The sequence below is a fragment of the Ciona robusta genome, chromosome 5 (assembly GCF_009617815.1).
Source record: "Ciona robusta chromosome 5, ASM961781v2".
Taxonomy (NCBI): domain Eukaryota; kingdom Metazoa; phylum Chordata; class Ascidiacea; order Phlebobranchia; family Cionidae; genus Ciona; species Ciona robusta.
Window position 1 is genome coordinate 2,016,295 of NC_143239.1, and position 22,770 is coordinate 2,039,064.

Below are 22,770 nucleotides of genomic sequence, written 5' to 3' on the forward strand. Positions count from 1 at the left end.
AAAACATAACGAAAGTTCGTTGACAAAACACAATGCCACTGGTACTTTGATTCAAGAAGTAGTCGACAAAGTGTTATTTGTTTGTTTTGCGCGTTTCATTTATGATACAATAACACTTTCCTTATCGCCAGGCTTGACCATTTACGTATGGCAAAATCTTTTGTAAAATTAAGTACAGTAATTCGTCAATGACAAAAACTGTTTTGTCGAATCGGCGGAGCCCATGTTTTTTATTCAATTGACGCGCACTCTTTACTACCACTAAATAAAATTGATTTTCCTATGTAATTTTCCTTTGTCGGGGCGTTTAACCGGCTCATCTCTAAAGCTGTCATTCTGCACTACTTTTAACTTTATATCCAGAAATCTTTGCAAAGATTGAAAAAATTACGGGTTGATTCTGGTCTTGTAGTCGACATGCCTTTTTCTATATTAACCTTCTATTTCAATCTCGTCTCTCTTTCGCCCTGATTTTACTAAAATGAATTCAAATAAAACTAAGACCGTGTGGGAACTTTTGTCGTTAGGTATTTTACACGACAAAGTACAATGAAACGCCTTTGTTCTTTGTAATTAAATACATTTAAATGACCGCATCAACCAACAAAAAGCCTTACCGACAACATGTTATATAATAGGGTGGGGAAGATGGGACACCTTTTCATTCTATTTTTTGTCCCCTTTGGTAGTTAACAAAACACTTTCAAAGATTTATAAACCGTATCCTCACGACTTTCATGGACCGTTAATATTTGTTTAAAATACGATCAGGATATTTGGATATTATGTACTAAAGGTGTCCCGTCTTCCCCCCACCCTACTATATAACTTTGCCATCACTTTCCTAATCACTAATTGGTTGATAGATATTTAAAGAAAAACAACAATCGTACAAAGTTACAAACGTGGTAATTAAGCAGACACGAGGGTATTAAATAAGGCACACACGGTATAACGACTGTCGTTGCTTGTCCCGCAAGAATAAAAAAGTCACTCTTTCATTTCTTTTTATTTAAAACTGGCTAAACATTGTTTTGATTTAGCCACCAATATCCGCCATTGACAATTTCGGTCAAAATAAAATACTTCGGAAGTTTGTTCATTCACGAGTTCTTCGTAGACTAATCCCTTGATATTATCTAAACCGACACAACAGGTATTAGAGAAAACATAGTAGGGTGGGGGGAGACAGGATACCTTGAGCACATAATATCCAAATATTCTGATCGTATTTTAAACAATTAACAACTTCTATAAAAGTCGTGAGGATACGGTTTTATAATTCTTAAAAAGTGTTTTGATTTATAGTGTTTTAAATGTTCTTTGTTTACTGCTAAATGGGATGAGAAAATAGAATAAAAAGGTGTCCCATCTTCCCACATCCAACGATATATTGAGTTACAGGCTTTTAAAACAACATTTATACGTTTAGTTTACGTTTAGAGGGTATCAATTAAGCATTGTTTTATCGGTTAGTGCTTTCCTCTAGCCAAGAAGATCTGGTTCGAGGCTTGACACTGCTACCATTATGAGCGTATGTGTTCTTGAACAAGAAACTCAAAGCTAATTGTTCTAACTCAGTGGTACTTTCTTAAAAAAAATATTTTTTTTTTAAACTGTCAACAAAAACGATTACCTATAAAGTTATTAGAACATGTTAGTTCGAGGTTGTGTATGAATGCGTGTAAATTGCCTTATCCTCGCGAGAAACTACCGTCGTTATAACACAGGTGTTTTGTTTTATAAAACTCGTGTCCGCTTACGAGTTACCACGTATGTAACTTTGTGTGTGATTGTTTATGTATGGATGACAATTTAAACAACCCAATAGTGACCCCAAGGACATACGCCCACAATGGTAGCAGCGACGATCTTCGAATCCAAAACTTCTGTGTTACCGACAGCTACGTTAACCACTATGCCACGGCGCCCGAGCTGCGACACGTTACTTGCAAACTAATCTACAAACGAACAAAAACTTGTAACTTACCTAACCCGTCCAAACAGCATTGGAACGTTTTTTCAGCCCGAATGACAGATACCAGTACGAGAATTGCGTCTTTGTTACGACATAATAACATTGATATTGTGTGTAGCAGGTCGGGAATAATACTCGGGTCGAATACGACGTCTGTAAAAACAATGGCGTTCAGTAAGGCACGACTTCGATTGGGTGTTAAAATGAACGTGGTTGTGCGGTTTACGTCTGTCACAATATAAGTCTTTAACACAGTCGTTCTTAAACTTTTCTACTTCATGCCATTTCCATTTCATACAATTCTCATACTACCAGGTTAAAAATTACATTGTAAGAAAAAAAAAAACATTCTATTTTCTTTACCTTTAATTTGTTGGATTTTAGTAAAACTTAATAGGTTGCCATGTGTCAATAGTGGCGCGCATAATAATAATAATAATAATAATAATAATAATAATAATAATAATAATAATAACTTTTATTGGTCTTTTCGATTACGGTAGCGAAGATTTAAAAATATTTTAAACGAAAAGACAGGATATAGCGACAAAACAACAGTTGTTAAAATACGCTTACGGTTAAAAACATATTTACATTTATTTGGAAGAAAATAAGCGTGGTCGCTACACCTAGCGGACAGACGAGCCATTTATTTTAATTGAGTTAAAATTCTAATTCGGCCCTGATGGAAAAAGAAATTCCACCAATAGTTCACAGTGAACAGTTTCAGGAGCATAATATTGATTGGAAACCAATTTCCTAACTATACATTGTAGAAATTTAATTTTATATCTTAACAATGCTCAATGCTTACAACACCAAATATATATACAGTGAGGTGGGAGAAGATGGGACACCTTTTACCTCTATTTTCTCGTCTCATTTAGTGGTAAACAAACAACATTCGAAGAATTATAAAACCATATCCTCACGACTCCCTTAGACCGTTGAAAATTGTTTAAAGCACGATCAGGACATTTAGATATTATGTGCTAAATGTGTCCCACCTTCCCCCACCCTACTATACAATGTAAGTAATCCCGCACAATTCAATAAATTATGATTCAGGTATAACAAAGGATATTATTTCTTTAAATATATAACCAAGAGCATATAAATTTAAACCCAAATAACATTTATTATATTATGCACGCTTTGAATAAAAGATAAGTAAATTGCAAAAAAAAACAGAATATACCTGCAGCTAATACAACATCATATGGTTGTTCAAGTATTGTTGATTGTTCGCCCCATTTTAATTGTTTGATTGCAACGTTTTCTGCAAACATAGGACTTTTATTATTCAAGAAAGAAATTTAGATTTTATTAAGCTGAACCTATTTGCATGGAACCCAAATTTCCATGTTTTTATATAACAATTTTTCAATGACAAATCAATGATTTTTAATCCATTATAAAATCAAACAATCAACTGATGACTTTTTTATAGAAACTAAAAATTAAAAATTAGGCTGCTAAACCTCTTTGTAATCTTTAGAACAGGAATTTTCAAACTATGCAATGTGGCACATACCGTTTTGACTAAAATTTAGTAAAGATAACATTCAAATTTTTTCAGAATTTGATGGGTTTCAATGAATGAAAAAAAGAGTTAGCTGTAAAAAGTTTGGGAGCCAAGACTTCAGCAACTGAACCACTCATAGTTTAACAAAAAATTAAAAATAAATTGTTGAAAATTCTAAAATTGAAATATTTTAGTCCAAACATACACCTTTTTTTTCTTTTTGATTACAGTAAGAAATAAATTCTTCTGTACAAAATGTTCACTGGGTAAAATAACAAACAATACAAATAATATACATACCATTCTCCAGAGAATTAATTGCGACGTTTGATTTAAGAACGCTTAGAACATTTGGATGCACATCTGTAAAGGTGTAGCTTAATTGTTCGACTGCTTTAAGCAAAACAATTCCAGTAAATCCAATTCCACTTCCAAGTTCAATGATTTTTTTCCCACGAAGAAAATCTTGTTTTGAGAGACACCACTCTGCTAATAATAAAGCTGCCTGGAATTATAAGATAGAAATTAGTTTGTATGTCTGTTTAATCAAAAACTACGCATACATGTTATATTTAAAAGTGCAATATATACTTTGCTAAAAATAACTAAACGGCCCCAACCTAAAACTTAGTACATTGAGACAGAGATGAATTTTTAAAACCAGAGTTTTCAGAAGCACAAGTTATTGCAGATAACAAACCAATTTACCTAATGCAGCTTGGGTTTTACTACATGCAGGCAGTTAAATAAACCTAATATTTGAAAAGCTTTCGGAACATCAACTGTGGCTACAAATAAGTTGATTTTTCTAGCTTATTTCAGGTAACGAATAAGGTTTTTCAGTAAATGTATAACATTTATTGCGCTTCTAAAACAGTGCTTTAGTGGTTTCAGCTAAAATTCAAGGCTAAATAAAAGTAAAAACCTTACCGTCCAAGTAACTAGACCTGTAGTCCCATTAGAAATAAACGATAAACTTTCTTCCAATGTTGCATATGCATTTGCAGAAGGCTGAAATATAGTCATAGTTTAATTTCTGATAACAATTTTTAGTATAATGTTACAAACCACATAGTAACTTTTGTAAACTTGTTGGCAAGTTTGGTCTTGCAGTGTAGCGACATATAACTCACAAAGTTGGTCGCAACAAGGTTGGTCATTTTCTTCCACCTTAAATGAAACAAGGTTTAAACTATCAAATAATAAAAAGATAAGGAGCACAAATTATACCTTGCTTATGAGAAACTTTAGAAAATATTGCTGATATTTCTTTGATGGTGGAAACCGCTTCCCAATTTCATGAAAACAGGTCTAAAATAAAGTATTTTTTAACATAGCTTAAGTTAAAATTAATTTTTTTTAAAACAGTTGAAACATGAAACTTTACTCTTCTTTGAGTTACAATAAGCAGCCACATACACAAGATTGAATTAAGTCGCAAAATGAAAGTTGACAAACACTTTTAAATACCGTGTGCATGTGTTTCAACATCTGCTACATGAATTCATTTCAATTTAAAAACACATAACACAGTAAATGTGTTGTTATGGTTTATCAGAGTGCAATTAAATATTAGCAAAGACTATACTGAAAACTGCACTACTGATTTGACCAAACCTGCCTGCCTGAAAAATTTGTTTAAACCATTTCTATTTTGTATGGGTGAGGTGGAGCAGCACATCATAGGATTTATGTAAGAGTTTACCCATTACCAGTTTGAAACAATAAACCAACCTTGTTTAGTACCTTCATTTGACAATCCTCAGACCATTGTATATGATCAACATCATGTATTTCACATCTACCATCTTTAACCATGTACTAAGAAAAAAAACTTTATTATGAAACGGTAAAGTTAAATTTTAACAAAATGCAAACCTTTTTTCGCCAAACAAATGATTTTATCGGAACGCAGGATAAAAACTGTGTCGAAATATGACAGACACCATCCATTGTTGCTTAACAATTGAATTCCATGCTTCACTGAACATCAGCCATTCAATAATTTTTATTCTATCGAAATTATTCTGTGCAACAATCAGAAATATGAATTGATTATCTACTCACCAAATATATGGTAACAACAACATGAATGTGATTGTGAACAGTGGAGTGGATTTCGAAACATTTTTCATGGTTCGCATTAACAGTATATGGACACAGTATAGGCTTAATTGAGATTATAATACATATCGACCTATTAATTTCCTAACAGTGTGATTTTACCATGAGTTTGGTCTTTGAAGTTAAAAACACTGAGATTTTTCAAGAGTATTCCAGAAACTATGCACAGAAAGTGGAATGCAGATGAAATACTAAACAGCCGGTGAGGAAATATATACAAAGCTTACAAAATTGAAGCGAAATCACATTGAAGATGAAAAACATTAAAATAAACAGAAATCACATAGAATTAAAAGCACTAATACTACTGCAGTACCACTAATTATTTATATGAACCAGAGTGGATAACACAGGTTAAAGAAAATGTATTACAACAATAATTACAAAATATCGGGCAGGAGATAAAGTGCAGATGATGTACCAATACGACCGTTGCATTTAGATTACAGACAGAACACAGCACCATGAAAATCCTATATGGGTGAAGCCCTATGGCAGGGCATGCCACTTTTTATAATTGCAATCAAAAAAGGAAACTGTCTCTTTTGGTAATCACAATGAAGTTAATAGTACATTAATAATTACAGTTTTCTACCCAAAGTACGTTCACAATTTAAAGTAAATGATAAGTAATAAGCACCAAAATGTCAGATTAGTATCCAGATATGAAAAAAAGAAAATATATGAAGAAATAAAGGCATTGGGTGAATAATGGAAGTTGAAAGTTTTGTTTCATGATAATTCGCGTCTTCTACGCTCCATGATTTTATCGAGCTCTGAGACGCCATTAGTGGCGGAGGAAGGCATGGATTTTTGGACGAGTAATTGACTGTGGACACGAGAGCCTTCGTCATCACATATCTGGGGAATAAGTAATGTGAAAAATTATCATTACACAAGTGAAAAAATCATTTTTTAAGTGTAATGTGTAATATTAAATTATTGTATTAATGTTCTTTGAAAAGTATGTGCAACTAAATATGGTAAAATTAATTTTAAAACTTAAAAACAGTTAATTTGTAGGTAACTAATCTTTACCAAAATCTTAAAAGATGAAAAGTTTTAATTATTGAAACAAATCTTATTTTGCTTTTATTTATCCTGTTTTTCCTTTCCATTCTTACATTACACAAGCTCTAACTTGGTGCTAAAATAGGTTCTAAGGTTCTAATGCCTTTCTTCTAAAATTTTCCTCAAGTGCAAAATATTGGTCTTCAACTGCCATATTCTGCTTACAGAACTAAATACCTTCAAATACTAATGCATAAAATATTTCAATGGTTTTAGAAACTCACCATTTTAAGTTCATCTTTGGTCAATGAAAATATCTGAGCTCCGTTCAAAACACTTAAACTATCGATAGTCAGTGATGAGAATCCATGAGATAACAACCATGTTTTAACTTCTGCTTGTGACGAGTCTTTTGTGAGAACCATAGCTGAGTTTTGAACTGTAGGATGAATGTAAATATGTTTTTAATTTTAATGTTTTTTTTAACAACTGTTTTGTCGCTATAACCTGTATTTTTGTTTAAAATATTTCTAAATCTTCGCTACCGTAATCGAAGAGATAAATAAAGTTATCATTATTATTAGGATTGCTATGTTAAGTAAATCTATAAAATATACAGTGGTGCAGCTAAAAACAAGGTGGAAGGGTAAAATGATGGAAAAAACAATAAACTAGATATCGAAACTGCATTTTAAATGCAATGAATTTGAAATTAAAGATAAATTAACACCCTAAGGTGTATTTATTATTCATAATATAAGGCACTGGGCACGGGTTTGGATCATCCTGCCTTCGTGAAAATTTGGGCAAAAGTGTTTGATACCAAAAATGTACCGACTGACTTGTGGAGGCGTTTTGCAAGTTTTTTAAAGACAAATGATGTGCGAAAATTTTGATGCATGGAACTACTGTTGTCTATGCTACTAACATAAATGGAAGAATAAATGTAACTTACTTTATCCTCAAATAGCCGAAAAAGACAGTCCTTATACCACGGGTGTTCATACACCTCGTGCCAGCTTACGAGTTACCATGTATGTTACTTTGTGGGTGACTATTACAACCATAGGCATATTACTTTTTACAAAACCAAAACAGACATGTAAATACAAATCCAGCAAACACCAAGTTACCACTTTTAGGAACTTTAAAGTTTCAAGCATAGGTATTGTTTCTTTGGTACGAATATTACATTAAACGTAACCAAGAAAGACATAGTAAATTCAAACTATAAACAAACTAAAACCTATATTACCACTTTTCTTTGGAAGTTTAAAGTTCCTTGACTTCTGTGAGCTAACACGTTGTCGTAATTCTTCATGGAGGTCGGAACTTGAATCTAACCGAGGAGATTCACGCGTGGAAGTTTTCTTTAGGACCACACTGCTCAGTGCAACTATATATAAGAAAATAATTAATTTTGCATTGGCATAGTATGGTTTAATGATTTTTCAATATTACTATTCAGTCCAATCCATTTTAAAACACGTATCGGCTTAAATAAAATAAACAACTACTGAAATTTGTTTTAGCTGGAAAACAAATATGAAAACTTGGTAGTACACGTTTTGCTAAAACAAGAACAATATAATGGGTAAATAGTAAAAAGATTACAACATAAACAGTGGTTAAAAGTAAACCCTCAAAACATGATATCACTATTTGTTGTTTCAACGATTTAGAACTATGATATTTTTATTATTTTATGTATTTGTATTGCTAGTTGTTACTAATGCGTACAATATTTTTTACTGAGCTAATTTTAATTGCCAAACATTTTTTTTTGATTGCCAAACAATTTTTCTGAACGCCAAACATTTTTTCTGATTGCCAAACATTTTTTCTGATTGCCAAACATTTTTTTGATTGTTAAATATTTTTTCTGATTTCCAAACATTTTTTTTATTGTGTAAATATTTTTGTCCTTACCTGGATGTATTCTATGTAGTGGGTTGACAGGAGTGCTTGGTGCGGAAGGTGTTAATGCTAATGGTGGGGGTGGGGGTGGGGTTGGAGTCTGTTGAAAAATATAACAACTAGTAATTATATTGGAAGGGTGGGGTAAGATGGGACACCTTTAGCACTAATATACAAATATCCCGATCGTGTTTTAAACAATTGACAACGATCTATGGAAGTCGTGAGGTTACAGTTTTATAATTATTTGAATGTTTTTTTGTAATTACTACCAAACGCGACGAGAAAATTAAATTAAAAGTTGTCCCATCTTCCCCCACCCTACTATACTATTTGTCTAACTTTGTTTGGTTGTTATTTTTGTCAGTGTTTTGTAGCACTTAACTCTGGTAAAATGACTGCTGTGATAAATTTTATGAATGTGGACCTGATCTGGTACTTTTATTGCTGGCGGATGTTTATTGCATAAAATAGTAGATAAAATAGGTCAGCAATGAACAAAAAAACAATATCAACATACTACATACAAACAAGATATATATTTCCTAAAATTGGCATTATCAAAATTAATTCAATTGTTACACTGTAACATGAACCCTCTTCCATTTGTGTGGACTAATTTAGCACGATAAATTTTTCCTAAGAAAACAAGGTGTAGATTACAGATAAAAATATATTGTAAGTGTTATGACTTGAAGTCTAGTACACGTTTACATCATTTTAAGGCGGCAACTTTATAAAAATATAATTGTTACATTTTTACCGATTTTTTTAGAAAAAATTGCGTTATGTATAAATGAAAGCATAATATAACCGATGTTTTTAATATAAATCAATAAAATAAAAGTCAACACTGTACAACTTTAACCTGTATAGAATAATAAAATTTGGGCAAAATTTATATTTTTTATTGACTGATTGGTTGGACTTTTTTGTCTGTTAAGCTGGTAGTACACAGTATCCCGAATTCGTCCGTTTTGTCTGTTTCGTCCGGATTTCGCTGCCGCATGCGGAACTAGGTAACGGGTTTGCATACGACCTCGCAAGCAAATTCGCATGTTGGATACTGTGTACAGCTACCTTTATGCTTTTTTGGCACCAGATCCTTACTGTATTTCTTTACACAAGAATCGTTCAACTTTATGAGCACCAGATCATGAACAGATTCATGGAATTGTAATTTAGAACAGCTTGTATATTTATATTTACCTTGTTTTGTATAGCAGTGGGAGGGGGTGGGGGTGGTGGGATGCTTGAAGGTGGGGAATGAGATTTTGTTGCTGATGATATCAACAACATCTGGCTTCCCAATACATACCCGCTATCACCTGTATATTGAGATATATGACAAGGTAAACTCGGTTTTACAGGTATGTACACAACATATGGGAGGTAACATGGTTGTGGGAAAAACAAGACCTTTGTCCCAATTTCATAACAAGTCTAGTAAATTTGGTAGGCCTGTGTACTATAGCTAGAAAATTATATGTTTTTTTCGAAAAATTTAATTGTTTAGGGTATGGTGAAACGCTGATCACTTTGCCACTACACTGGTATAAAACAGCTTATATTAACTACTCATGTCTCTATGTCCCAAACTGGAAATATGTATCACTCTACATTTAATAACCATAATTTATATTCAGATATACTAAAAGAAATAGAATATAAAGAACCCACACCTGCTATTACACACGCACCATTTTTAAACTAAAAAAATAAAAAAAAAGTTGGATACACAGAGCATGGGAACATCATAATTGGTTATGGTATATCATATGTATTAATATCATGTTTAATGTACCTATAAATACACATACATTATTTTAAATTCTACCCAGTTTACTTAACATTTGAGCTAATTTTTTTAGTTACTATAAACAATGACAAGAAATAATGGGCCAATTGCAGCCTAAACCCTGCGTTCCATGCCATGCCTAACGTATATAAAATAAAGTAGGCCTACAGAAAAACCCAAAAGAAAACAATTTTTACCATTTTGATTCTGTACTTTCCACCAAGTTTTGTTGCTATCATCCAAAACATCAAGTAAATCATCAAGTTCCACACTCAGCTCATGTTCATTCCTTGCATTGAAACTTTGCATGGCACGACATAATTTACGATCTTTACCACCAGCCGTGTTGTTCTGTGCAGCTTGGTTTCTACAGATACAAGCGTGGTCAGTAGCGCAGCCCAAAAAAAATTAGGGGGGGGGGTTTTTAATCAAAAATTTTGTAATTTTTTTTTAATAATTTTTTTTGGGGTTTAAATAGTGGGGGGTCGCGACACCCTAAACCCCCCTGGCTGCGCCACTGAGCGTGGTTAGGAATAATTTTGTTGCTTAGTAGTCATTTCATTTGTGCTCCTACCGCAAAAAAAACCTAGCAAAAATGTAAGAAAAAAGGTCAAAAATAAAAAAAGCAAAAATCATGTCTTTTTTATACCTTGTGCCCACATACAGAGTGCTTGCTTTTTTAATATTGCCAATTTGGACAATCTGTTACTTACCAGTACGTCCGGTGTATGACTGTAAAGTGTCTTAATCAAACATACACAGACCCATTCTGATATGATCTATATCAGGCGTGCCCAACCCGTCGACCGCGGTCTACCGGTAGTCCGGTGTAATAAAAAAAAAATAAAAAAATCTGCTGTGGCGTTATAATTGCCAAATCATTAATTTTATCAATACTTTGTACAAAAAATACGGACCGTGTTAAGAGGGCGTACCTGTACGGCAGCAGGCAAAAAGTCCAAAATGATGACTACTATGACCTAACAATCGGAACAATGGCGATTATTTTACAATAAAGTATTTTTGAATATATTCTCCAAAATTTTGATCCTTTCCGACTTTTGACAAGCGATGGCAACAAACGTTAGTAGCATGGCAGAGAGATAACGAGCCAAGACCTATCATTTTAACGCTAAATAGGAGGACGATTATTTTTTCCTGTTTATTCGTATTCAAAGCCTGTTTGTTTAATATGCAACGCAACGGTACCGTAGGGCAAAAAAAGCAAATCAGGAGCAGCACTTTAGAACGGTACACGGGGCTATGAGAGGGATTTTCCTGCAAAAACACAACTAAGCTCCGCTAAAGATGACATGTGGGGTGTGACGCAACAATTGTATGTGTGACGTTTTTCGTTTGTTACATTTCAGTTAGTTTTGGTAACGAAGTCATTGAAATTTGTGTAGCAATTAAAGTAGTTTTGTTGCTGATAAGTTAAAACCATGAGCATGGTTCATTGAACCGCTGCAGTTGCTTATACAGGGGATAAACGCATACAAGAGATATTTCGGCATACTTTGACGCCAGCTGGTAGACCGCGTGCAGTTGGTTAGTTGAAAAGTAGATCTTGGGTCAAAAAAGGTTGGGCCTGCCTGATCTATATGAACTGTAACTAGTGTGTTACCTTGTAAGACATTTAAAATCAAACCAAACTACTTTATTTACATAATAATAAAATGTATATTCAGTATCAATAAGATGTTAAATAAAAGAAAATTTTCATCCCACCTTGCCACATGACTTTGTACATGTTGTTTAAACGCAGAAGTTGCTTCATTACCATTTGAAGGAACGCTAACTCTACGTGGGGAATTGTCATTATGAGGTGACAATGGTTTCAGTGCGTCCTCAATCTGAAAGTGGAAATTTTTAAATATATATTAAAAGCCAAAAAGGTTCTAAAAACAAACAAATAAAAGATTTAAAACCATCACATAGAACAAAATTAAGGTAAAACCAAGATTAAATTAAAACAGTAAAAATGACATTATTCCGAATAAAAATTGAGCGCCTGTAGCTATGTTTTACAAGTAGTTTACATCAACATTTCCAAAATACTATTGTTTTAGTTGTTTCCTTTTTGCTGGTAAAAGTTGAAATGCTAAAAAGGTTACCAAGTACTGTACATTATTCAAAACAAAAATTCACATCAAAAATTAAAAACAAATTTGCAAGTTGATGAGCATATTTATTTGTTAGTTTTAATGAAAATTTTTACATTTGAAAATTTTACCCCCCTCCACCCCCAAAAAATATACATATAATATATAAATTTAATTAGTTATTTTTATAAAATTTTACATTTGCTCCACTTTCTTTCCATTCTATCTCTTTCCTATGAACATGATCCGCTTGTTCCGCGATGTAAGCTGCAAGTTCTGTGGCTTCAGATTCCGACTCCATGAATGGAAGAGGAGGTTCCCACCCTGACTTGAATTTCGGAACGTAGGGAGGAAAATATTTTTCTTTCGGGAAATCCAATCTAAAAAATGGTAAGCAATTTTAAACATTGGAAAATTAAATATAAAATAGTTATGTTACTCTAATTCTATACAGTAAAAATCCATAAAAAATTATATATAAAATTTGAGGGTATAAAATGTAACATTTGATTTTAAAGTTGCTGCTTTGTTTTATGTAATATAATTATTGCCTTTTCTATGTAATATAAAAATTATGTATGTTTCAAAGTTATTAAACTACACATACATTTTTTTTTAAATTTTGATGCTCCAATTTTACTAATAATACCATTCAGAAAACCCTAAAAACCGATAGCATGCCTATATCCGCTAAGTATCTTATGTTTAATGCGAAGCACATGAAACAAACAAAGTAATTAAAATGCACCACAATAAAAGACATTTTTCAACTATAAAAAAGCTTGGGTGAAGGTTTGGCCTACCAGGCTACCTCCCAAATATGACTTTCATAGACCGTTTTTAATTGTTTAAAACTGGATCAGGATATCTGGATATTATGTGCTAAAGGTGTCCCACCTTCCCCCACCCTACTATATAAAAAATACAAAACTCTAAACAAACATCTTACTTAGATTTTGCCCAAAACTCGCCCAGTTGCCTAAGGAGTTGACTCTCAGAAGCTGTCATTGAGGAATTGAGAAAGTCAATCGTTTCATATGTAAATAGTGGGCACTGAACCATCTGGCCAACCTCAGGACCTTTACATGAGTGAACCACGATATGAAGTGGTTGGAATAAGAAATGAACAATTTCAACAGCATTCGGGTTGCGAATATGGTTCTTTAATTTTGCCTGCAAATTTAAGAATTTTTGTTTTCAGGCGTATAATTTGATGTATAAATTTTAAAATAATGTTAACTTATTTTAAAGATTTTATATTTTATAGAAACCAATTAAAAGATTTTTTAGCTTACTGCAGAACTAATGATAGATGTTTAGGCTTTCTATAGAAATTTTAAATAAAAGTGGTTTCTTTTTTGACAAAATATTGTTACATTGTTTATTCTTTAAAAATAAGACTCTTTTTTTTTAAATATCAGGAATTTAGTCAATTTAGACTACTTTTAAATAATGGGTATTTAGTCAATTTATAATACTAACTATTGACAAATGGCGCAGTATCATTAAGTATTCAATAGACAAACAGTACAGCATCATGACCGGCAACATGTAGGGCATTCCTTCTACATTATACAGACAAAGCACATATGTTTAATTTGTGATGTCATAACACAAACAAAGCACTGAGCTATATAAGTTGCTGAACTAAGTAAAGACCATACCACTTCACTTATCAAGCTTCAGTGAATATTCAATTCTTGGAACTAAGTCTCCATGTATTTAATAATTAATGAAGTGACATTTGATACATTATAAGTTGGATTTAACTAAAACATTATCTCAATTTGTATTACTTAACCAAATTTTTTTATCAGTAGCCAACAAATTTTGACATAATTTTGCAATTTTTGTTATAATATATTGAATTTTGATTGGATGTTTTAAAAAAACGATTAATATTTTTTTTATTTTTTTTTTTTAATAACGATTAATATTTTAAGTTTTTTTGCTCCTAAACAAAAGGGTTTTTAAATATGCTTGTATATAGGCAACCAAAACTGTGTGTTTTCAGTACAAAATTATCCTGTTACAGGTATTAAACATAAAAAACAAATTTTTATTTGGTCTTAGAATATATTTATAATGTTTAAAATTTTAAATAAACTGTTCACATTCAATGACACGGCCTATTTTTTAAGAAAACTGCCACTAAAAACAATGACAACATGTTAAGTTATGCTATACACATTATTATACACTCTTTAAGCCAAGCCATGGTAACAGCCAAGATTTATTACAGTAATAAAGTCAAACAAAATACCTGTCTTGAAAATTTACAACTTAACATTGGCAATCATATATATCAGCTTGCACAAATATATAAAAATTAATGATTTATTCAGTTTCATAGAGGTGTATTGCAGATATATTAAACTGTACCATTAAAATACTGACCATGAAAAATAAAAATTAAAGCATTTTTTTTAAATATAGTAGGGTGGAGAAAGATGGGAAACCTTTTCATTCTATTTTCTTTCAAAAATTGGTAGTTAACAAATAACATTCAAATAATTATAAAACTGTATCCTCACGACTTACATAGACCGTTGTTAATTGTTCAAAACACAATCTGGATACTTGGATATTATGTGATAAAGGTGTCCCATCTTACCCCAAAATTAATATATTTTAACATCACATAACTATGTACGTACCAAAAGATTGAAGCAGTATTTAAACTTTTGGAAAACATCAATAAATTCACTTTCTGGTGGTAAACGCGATCGTAACTCCAACATTCCAACGCCAGCTTCTCGTCCTTTTCCTTTTTTACTCGAAGATCTTTTAGCCGACCTACTTGTCCTTCTAATAGTTAGTTCTCTGTTTGCTTCAGCGGATTTCTGCAGCATCGCCACAAACATTTCAATATCATCAAGTGCATGGTTCAACATTTGCTGAAATAAAAAAAACAACATATATATTTGAACATATATATATATATATTTATTTGTTTATGTAAAATTTTTCAGCAACACAAATAAAAACCTTGTTTAACAAAAATAACTGTAAGGTTGCATGCATGGGTGTAAGATTAGGATTTCCTAATGTATCATGTCACTTTAAGTTTTAAAACAGAAGTGACATATTTTTAGTGAATAAAAGTTTGAAGCATAACACAGCTTTTACCCTGTTGTTAGGTGTTTACAAAAACAAGCATAGCCAAAGTATATTGCATTGTGCATTTGTCACATTATTTAATTAGGTTCCCCATGTTTGAAGACTACGACATACTGTATTTTAACAATGTCACCTCATATTTTATTCAAAATTTAAAAACTGACACATATGACTGCACAAGCAAACAATGGTTTATGCCAATAAACCTTAAAAGTCCATGGCAGCCAAGAATATTGCTGGAAACTACATTTATACAATTACAGTATTACTTACCACGTCTCTATGGATTTTAAACGCCATCATTTCTGCCGAGTTCTCCTGTTGCGCTCCTGATAATGCACGTGGGGAAGACACAGGTGTTTCATCTGATTAAAAATAAAATGTAATTAATACAAACATATTTACATATAGTAGGGTGGGGGAAGATGGGACATCTTTTCTTTTTTTTCTCTTTCCATTTGGTAGTAAACGAAGAACATTCAAAGAAATATGAAACCGTATCCTTTCACAGACCGTTGTTAATTCTAACACGTTCAGGCTATTTGGAAATTATGTGTTAAAGGTGTCCCTTCCTTCTTCCCCCACCCTACTATATATAAAATGGTATATTCTATATATTTTAAACCTTTAAGGAAAGTAATAAGGTGAATAAAAAAGTAACTTAATTAAATTTAATATTTAGGCTATAACATAAATAGGCAAACAAAATTTCTATCCTAATTTTAATTGTATTAATTTATCTCAGATAAATTATTTGTTTATTTTTTAAAATATAATTCATTTAAAGATCACAATTATAAAAATTTCACAATTTTACACACTCATGAAAATATTTTCACTTTAATACTAATATTGAAAATTTTTAATTAATAAAGCCTGAATGGTACTGTGGGGTAAGATAAGATATTGTGATTACCTAAATCCCATGCTTCCTGATCGTGTTTTTAACAGTTAACAACACTCTTTTAGAGTTACGGGGCTACATTTATACAATTCTAAATATATTCCTTTTTACCACAAAATGGAATGTGAAAAGAGATCAAAACATGACCCATCTCACCCCACCCTACTATTTAGAAATATTACTTTGTGCTTCAATTGCATTGGTCCATGCTGCTACTCTTTCTTTTACGTTCATATCAAGAACAGGTGTTGTGGGGGCACGTCTTATAGAGGCTTGTATTGTATCTTTGTGTCTATGTAAGGTTTCCGGTCGACTTTTTTGTCCTTTCTTATTCTTGATGTCTTTGTAAGCACTTTCCACATCCGCACAAATAATATTTGCCTGAATGTAAATTGAAACAAATTCAGTGCTATGTAAACATTTTGAAAGACGTCACAGTAAGGCGTAACGTTAGCTTTTGAAATAATGATAACAAAGTGACATCATATAGTTTTGCACCGCAGTTTTAAACTTGTCACCCAAATAGATTTTACCCTGCTGTTAGGTGTCTTGTGTCCATACTAAAGCAGAGCAAAAATGTATTGCATTAGTTACTTTAGGCAGTACGTTGGTTAGGTTCCCCTAACTTAAAGAATATGAGTGTAAATGTATTGTGGCCATGTCAGCACAGATTTTGCTGAATTGCTTCAAAAAAAATTTACATTTATAATAATGTCAACAAAAAATAAAAAAATAAAAAAATTTGATTTATAATAATGTCAAGCTTCAAAAAAAATTTGATTTATAATAATGTCAACAAAAAATAAACAAATAAAGGTTAGAGGAAAACTTCACATTAACGACTTTTCTATTTAATATTTTTCTTAAATCTTAATATATAGCAATAGAAGCTTAATTACTGGAAAGTTAAATGCTAAATCTGATATTTTTCGAGATATTTATTTTGGAGACATAGTAAATCAAAAAAATTAATTAAGGTATAAAAATGGAACAGGCTATATTATAACAAACACAAAGTAGTTTAACAAATAGTTTCTTTTAAAAAGAAACAAGCCTCCAAAGTTTTTTTCTGTGATTTTATATGCATTTTTAACATTTTATGTGAACTGGTTTGTTTAATATAAGATTATATAAATCTTTATTCATTAATTATGTAACAGGTTAATATGAACACAAGGTATATCAAAATCATGTAACTACTGAATTCAATGCATAGGCTGCCCCTCATGACCATTGCCATTCACTTTACATAGGACAATTGATTTGCATGTAAACACAAATTTTAAACACAGTATCTTGTCCGTGTTTTAATTAAACAAGGTATTTGGTAATGGGAGCTGAAGTAATCAATAAAGGATTGGTGTTATATGCTACATACCAAGAGCTTATGTGGAACCTGCCTATATAAACAAACACAATATATACGACCACAAGTGAAATATTCTTGGAATAAGAAGAAATGATCTAATTTATCAACTAAATGAAATAATACGATAAATTCATTTTGGGCACATAATTTTTAATGTCTCCTACTGACAAAAACAGCTTACTCATATATGTTTCATACTGCATTCTAACAAACATTTTTTGGTTGAAACAAAATTCTTTTTGGTTTTTAACAAAATTAAGAATATTACCATTTAAATTGAAGCAACAGTATAACTTAATGCAATGCATTTTAAATTTTTACATTTTCAAAATGAACTAAAATAACAGGTATGCTCCACTTAACAGTGAAGTGAAGTCTTAACTTGATTAGTCATATAAGTAAACATCCCATTCTCTATTAGTGAAACATGAATAAACATCATTATCATAAAGGTAAACAAAGATAATGGTTTATTTGTTTGTTTATAATATGACATAATGCAGTGCAGTGATTTAAATTTATTTTATATGCAAAAAGAATGGGCCATAATTGTATACATACACTATTGAAGTATTACCAATTAAACAAGTTCTAAGAAAAAAATCTTAGGATTAAGACCAACAAAATATGTAACAATCAAAAAATCTACGTAAATGTACAGTCTATAACAGTGGTTCTCAACTGATGATCCAACATATTACAACTTTACATCTTAATTGCAAAATCAAAGAAACCTCAATAAAACCACGTAAAACTTGTATGTCACATGATATCAGAAAGACAGCAGCGAATTTCTCGTTAAACTAAAGTTTTCATTTTTTGCTTTTGAGTTAAATATTTTTTTGTAATTACATTTTGGATGGATTTTATTTTTTGAAGGTTCACTAGTCCACAAAATTTGTTTCAAAATTTTACTGGTCCTTAAGCTAAAATAGGTTGAGAACAACTGGTCTATAAGATATATATATATATATATAATTCGCTCAAAATGGCATCATCGGTCTATAATTCAAATACCGTAGCTTAATTACCAAAAACAAAATAAATGTATATATTACTCATAAAATCTTACTGGGACTTGAGAGCATTGGAATAGATGTATGTCTCCATTCTTCTGGTCTGGGTCTTTAACAACCAGTGCAAATATACTTGCATAGCTACATGCATCCAATACATGTTCTAAATGTTGCACTGATGATAAAGGAAAGTGTTCCAGTTCTTCCTGTAACAAAAAAAAAAACAGAACATAAAATAAAAAAAAAAAATTCGAATTTTGTTTTTCGAATTTTTTTTTTATTTTATTTGCATTGGTCAAAACCTGTTGTATAATCTAATGACATAAATGTTACAATTACTTGAAACCCAACCCTTGATTCCATGTGTAATGTGCAATTACGGGTATTTATGGATTTCATATATTGGCCAATTAAATGTTGCTATTATTTTATCTCTAGAATTTGATTTTATGTACGGTCTTAAAATCAAAATCTGCACACAATATTATCTAGCCAGAATATGACAACACAAATGATTACTACAAATCCCTTTTGAACCGTAAAATTATAAAAGACTATTTACTATTTACAGTTTAAAATAATCTCTATGTGGTTAAAGCAAAAGACACCTTTAATTTATAATATCATTATTACTAATGTATATAAATTATGACCTATTTAAGTTCAAAATGATATGTTATGTTTACAGTCCCGTGTACTTACTTGACTTTCGATATCAATTAACTTGATTGCTTTGTCGTTCACTTTTAACATGACTTGCTGGGTCCAAATCTTTCCCTTTGCATCAAGAAGCTTCAATTTTCGAATGCTGTCTTGAATAGTTAGCAAACCACCCTTTCTTTCAATTGTGAACGTTGTGATATGCTGTAACAAACAAAATATTATATTAAGATTTAGTAATTCATGCTAAAAACTATAAAAATCAATATTTATGACAAGACTTTTACTTGATATCAATGAACAAAGATATTAAACAGGTTATAGATTTTTTGTAAGTTTGAGATTAAGTTTTACAATGTCATGATCGTCTTTTTTTTATTCTATATATATATATATATATATATATAGGTTTAGACCTATAGCAAGCCACACAAAGGACCTGGGATCTAGGCAAAAGTTAGCCAACAGTACCACTTCAGAATGGGTTGTACCGCATGGACCTTGCAACCATGGAAATTCAGTTAAAAATATCTTCAACCGATAATTTTAAATAAAATTTAGGGTGTTAGTGAAGAATCCCCTTCCATGCCAAACCATAACCTATAATGTATTGCTTTTTATGTTTCTCATATTTTGCTACAATCGCTTATACGGATTGACACTTGCACTACAGTCAACATAAATAAAACATTGCAAAATTGATATTTGCTGACAGGGAATTTTCAGGCGGTCTGCCCCAACACTTAACCTTTTAACCTTGTGAAAAGTAATGCATCAAACAACTATGTTTCATTGTGCCAAACATCTGGTTTTCATGGTTCAGGTAAAGAAATGTTTCAAAATAGAGTTAGACCTTCTACCCCCTTGTATATCACTAAATATGTCGCTGCTTGCTGGTACCTAACAACTATATATTATATATATATAATAGGGTGGGGGAAGATGGGACACCTTTGACACATAATAACTAAATATCCTGATCGTGTTTTAAACAATTAACAGCGGTCTATGGGAGCCGTGAGGATAAAGTTTTATAAAAAATCTTTAAATGTTTGTTAACTACCAAATTGGAGGAGAAAACAGATTAAAAAGGTGTCCCATCTTCCCCCACCCAACTATATATATTTATAATTGAGATAATTTACAAAAATAACATTGATTGAACAATAGAAAGCTGTTTACCAACAAAAACTTATATACAATAAACTTACTTCCACCAAATATTCAGTTACTTCTCCATTAGCAGCCGCTGTCTTGGCAAAACTTTTACGTTGTTCGTAAATTGCTTTAGCAGAAGGCTTTGCACCCCCAGCACTCACACTTTGTTCCAAGTAAGGTTCGGGTTCAGGACCAGAAGCTGGCAGAGGTGGCTTCATCTTCTAGTGTTCACACAAACACCTAACCAACTGATCACAGTACTATCTGAAATTACATGCATTTGCATATAGCCGGTTTGGTTAACACAGTCGTCAAAATGTATGTTAAATTATAAATTTAAGCTTTAACTCAACCTACAAAGTATGGCTATGAGAAACAGTATGTCGTATGCGTAATGGTATCTTTCATGGATCAGTGTTATAAGATGCTATTGCTTTAAATATGTTATGGCATTTGCAAGTATACACGTACCACAAACTACGTTATATGGTGTACGCAACATAAGAGGAGTATTTTCCACTACCTGTATACAATAATGTATTAAAACAGTACTGTTAATAATGCAAAAGGGCGGAACCCGTAACCTGTTTTGTTCTGTGACTTCTCGTAAATTATTTGAAGGGTAGAAAAACAAAATTCTAATGTCGATTTCGACAATGAACACTTGAACGTCGACTGCCGAATCGACTGCCGAATCGACTGGCGATTGTCGCTGCAAAAGCAAGGGCAACAGATACGCGATGCGAAAATGAAAAGAGTGTGTGTTTTCCACAAATTAAAATTTTTAATAATAAAATATTTTTTAAAGTATTGGCCTGAAGGGTCTAATACATTCACAGCAGTTGTTTTTATTCAGACGGATTCTTGTTTTGACTGTGTTTGTATACCTATGATTAATCCTTTCACCAACAATGATTCTTTCACAACACCACAATATAAATACAAGCGTTTAAGATCTTTTAAATCTAATCAAACCTAAACTCCCCAACAGAATCAAAATAGTGGTGTTTTAGATGCGAATGACGTTATTTGTGGGTAATCCCCTTAGACGAAGCTTTTGTCTTAATCTCTTCGGCGGCTTTCTATTTCCTTTCATGCACGTGTCTGGCAAACGGCTAACACAACTGGGGTGTGAGGTACAAGAGTGAGTGCGGAAGAATCGCCAATCTATCGTCGAAATGTTTAAGTGCTGACCTGCGGCAGACAAAATGTAATGTTTTCAGTTATAAAGCGTTAAATTTTCGATAAATCCTTTGATCTTAGCAACATAAACAAATTGAACAATAAACATTGTGACTGATAATAGAAGTTTAAATTTCAACTGAAAGGCAGTAACTGCATGTGCATAACAAACAAAACCTTTAAGGTTAGTTCAAATTTAACGTCTGTATAATTACGGTAGTAATGTTGTGAAAGTGTTCAGCAGGTTTCAGTGGTCGTAAAATAATGGATAATTCATTATTTGGATGTAGAAATATAAGGTAGCAGAAAAACTGAGTTTTATAAGTAAGTGTTTAATTTTAGCATAGACTTCTGTTTGAACAGGTTGTTTGGATTATGAGATTATCAGCTTAAAGTTAAACCGCTGGTGCCATATTTGTAAAATCCTTTGCCATTTTAAATTACTCGCATGGAGTCGTTTTTTTGTAATTTTGTACATGTTTTGTGACTCAGTGTTGCATGAAATTTTTCTTTCATGCTAACAATGGCTGGCCTTTCCTAGACAAACAGATCGCGGGTTCCAGCGGCGGTTCGCTAACGCACAATCTTTGCGTGAAATAATAACAATAACTTTATTGTAAAACCACCATTGAAATGAACGAAAGTAAAATCCAGATACTTTTTGAATAAGTTTGGCAGAGCTACGTGAAAGTGTGGGTAACCGCAAAATAAATAAAATTTAAACCAACATCGAACTGCGGTTGGCGCAGTCTTTTCGCGACGTTGAACAGCAAATAGAAAGAATGTAGCGTGAAGGAATACTGTGAGAGCGAATCGTTGATTTACTCAGACGTGGCATCTTAATTGCAAGACGTGGGAAGAACAATTTACTTCAGTGGCTTCATCCAAAACCGAGATTCGATTGCA

At 32.0% G+C, this 22,770-nt stretch overlaps 2 protein-coding genes across 4 annotated transcripts; both read right to left on the minus strand.

The window, feature by feature from the left end:
• Positions 1-990: 990 nt before the first annotated feature.
• LOC149735467 (protein-lysine N-methyltransferase EEF2KMT-like) lies at positions 991-5,522 on the minus strand. Of its 3 annotated transcripts, none has more exons than XM_089878354.1 (9): positions 5,382-5,522; positions 5,250-5,324; positions 4,734-4,814; positions 4,572-4,673; positions 4,434-4,514; positions 3,804-4,008; positions 3,177-3,257; positions 1,991-2,131; positions 991-1,139 (listed from the first exon to the last, which is right to left on the minus strand). In XM_089878354.1, the coding sequence occupies exons 1-9, from the start codon at positions 5,454-5,456 to the stop codon at positions 1,009-1,011; spliced, it is 972 nt and encodes a 323-aa protein (XP_089734480.1). In that variant the 5' UTR covers positions 5,457-5,522; the 3' UTR covers positions 991-1,008. The 3 variants fall into 3 exon arrangements, with proteins under 3 accessions (XP_089734480.1, XP_089734479.1, XP_089734481.1); XM_089878353.1 differs by having other exon boundaries at positions 5,238-5,324; XM_089878355.1 differs by lacking the exon at positions 4,734-4,814 and having other exon boundaries at positions 5,238-5,324.
• Positions 5,488-21,292, minus strand: LOC149735468 (epidermal growth factor receptor kinase substrate 8-like). Its single transcript, XM_089878349.1, has 15 exons — positions 20,736-21,292; positions 19,567-19,728; positions 18,921-19,070; positions 16,662-16,860; positions 15,849-15,940; positions 15,113-15,352; positions 13,405-13,628; positions 12,655-12,835; positions 12,082-12,206; positions 10,551-10,720; positions 9,765-9,883; positions 8,568-8,655; positions 7,894-8,034; positions 6,923-7,077; positions 5,488-6,488 (listed from the first exon to the last, which is right to left on the minus strand). Exons 1-15 carry the CDS (start codon positions 20,898-20,900, stop codon positions 6,360-6,362), a joined length of 2,340 nt encoding a protein of 779 aa, XP_089734475.1. The 5' UTR covers positions 20,901-21,292; the 3' UTR covers positions 5,488-6,359.
• Between the last annotated feature and the right edge of the window lie 1,478 nt (positions 21,293-22,770).

Bases quoted from the DNA above. Each gene is read 5' to 3' on its own strand.
- LOC149735468 (XM_089878349.1), bottom strand. From the start codon at position 20,900: ATGAAGCCACCTCTGCCAGCTTCTGGTCCTGAACCCGAACCTTACTTG. The intron at 15,941-16,661 runs GTAATATTTCTA...ATTTTTAATCAG, and splicing joins CAATGCAATTGAAGCACAAA to ATGAAACACCTGTGTCTTCC. The intron at 8,035-8,567 runs GTAAGGACAAAA...TCTTATATATAG, and splicing joins ACTACATAGAATACATCCAG to TTGCACTGAGCAGTGTGGTC.
- LOC149735467 (XM_089878353.1), bottom strand. From the start codon at position 5,456: ATGGATGGTGTCTGTCATATTTCGACACAGTTTTTATCCTGCGTTCCG. The intron at 4,515-4,571 runs GTTTGTAACATT...ACTATATTTCAG, and splicing joins TTTACAAAAGTTACTATGTG to CCTTCTGCAAATGCATATGC. The intron at 4,009-4,433 runs GTAAGGTTTTTA...TTATAATTCCAG, and splicing joins CAGGTCTAGTTACTTGGACG to GCAGCTTTATTATTAGCAGA.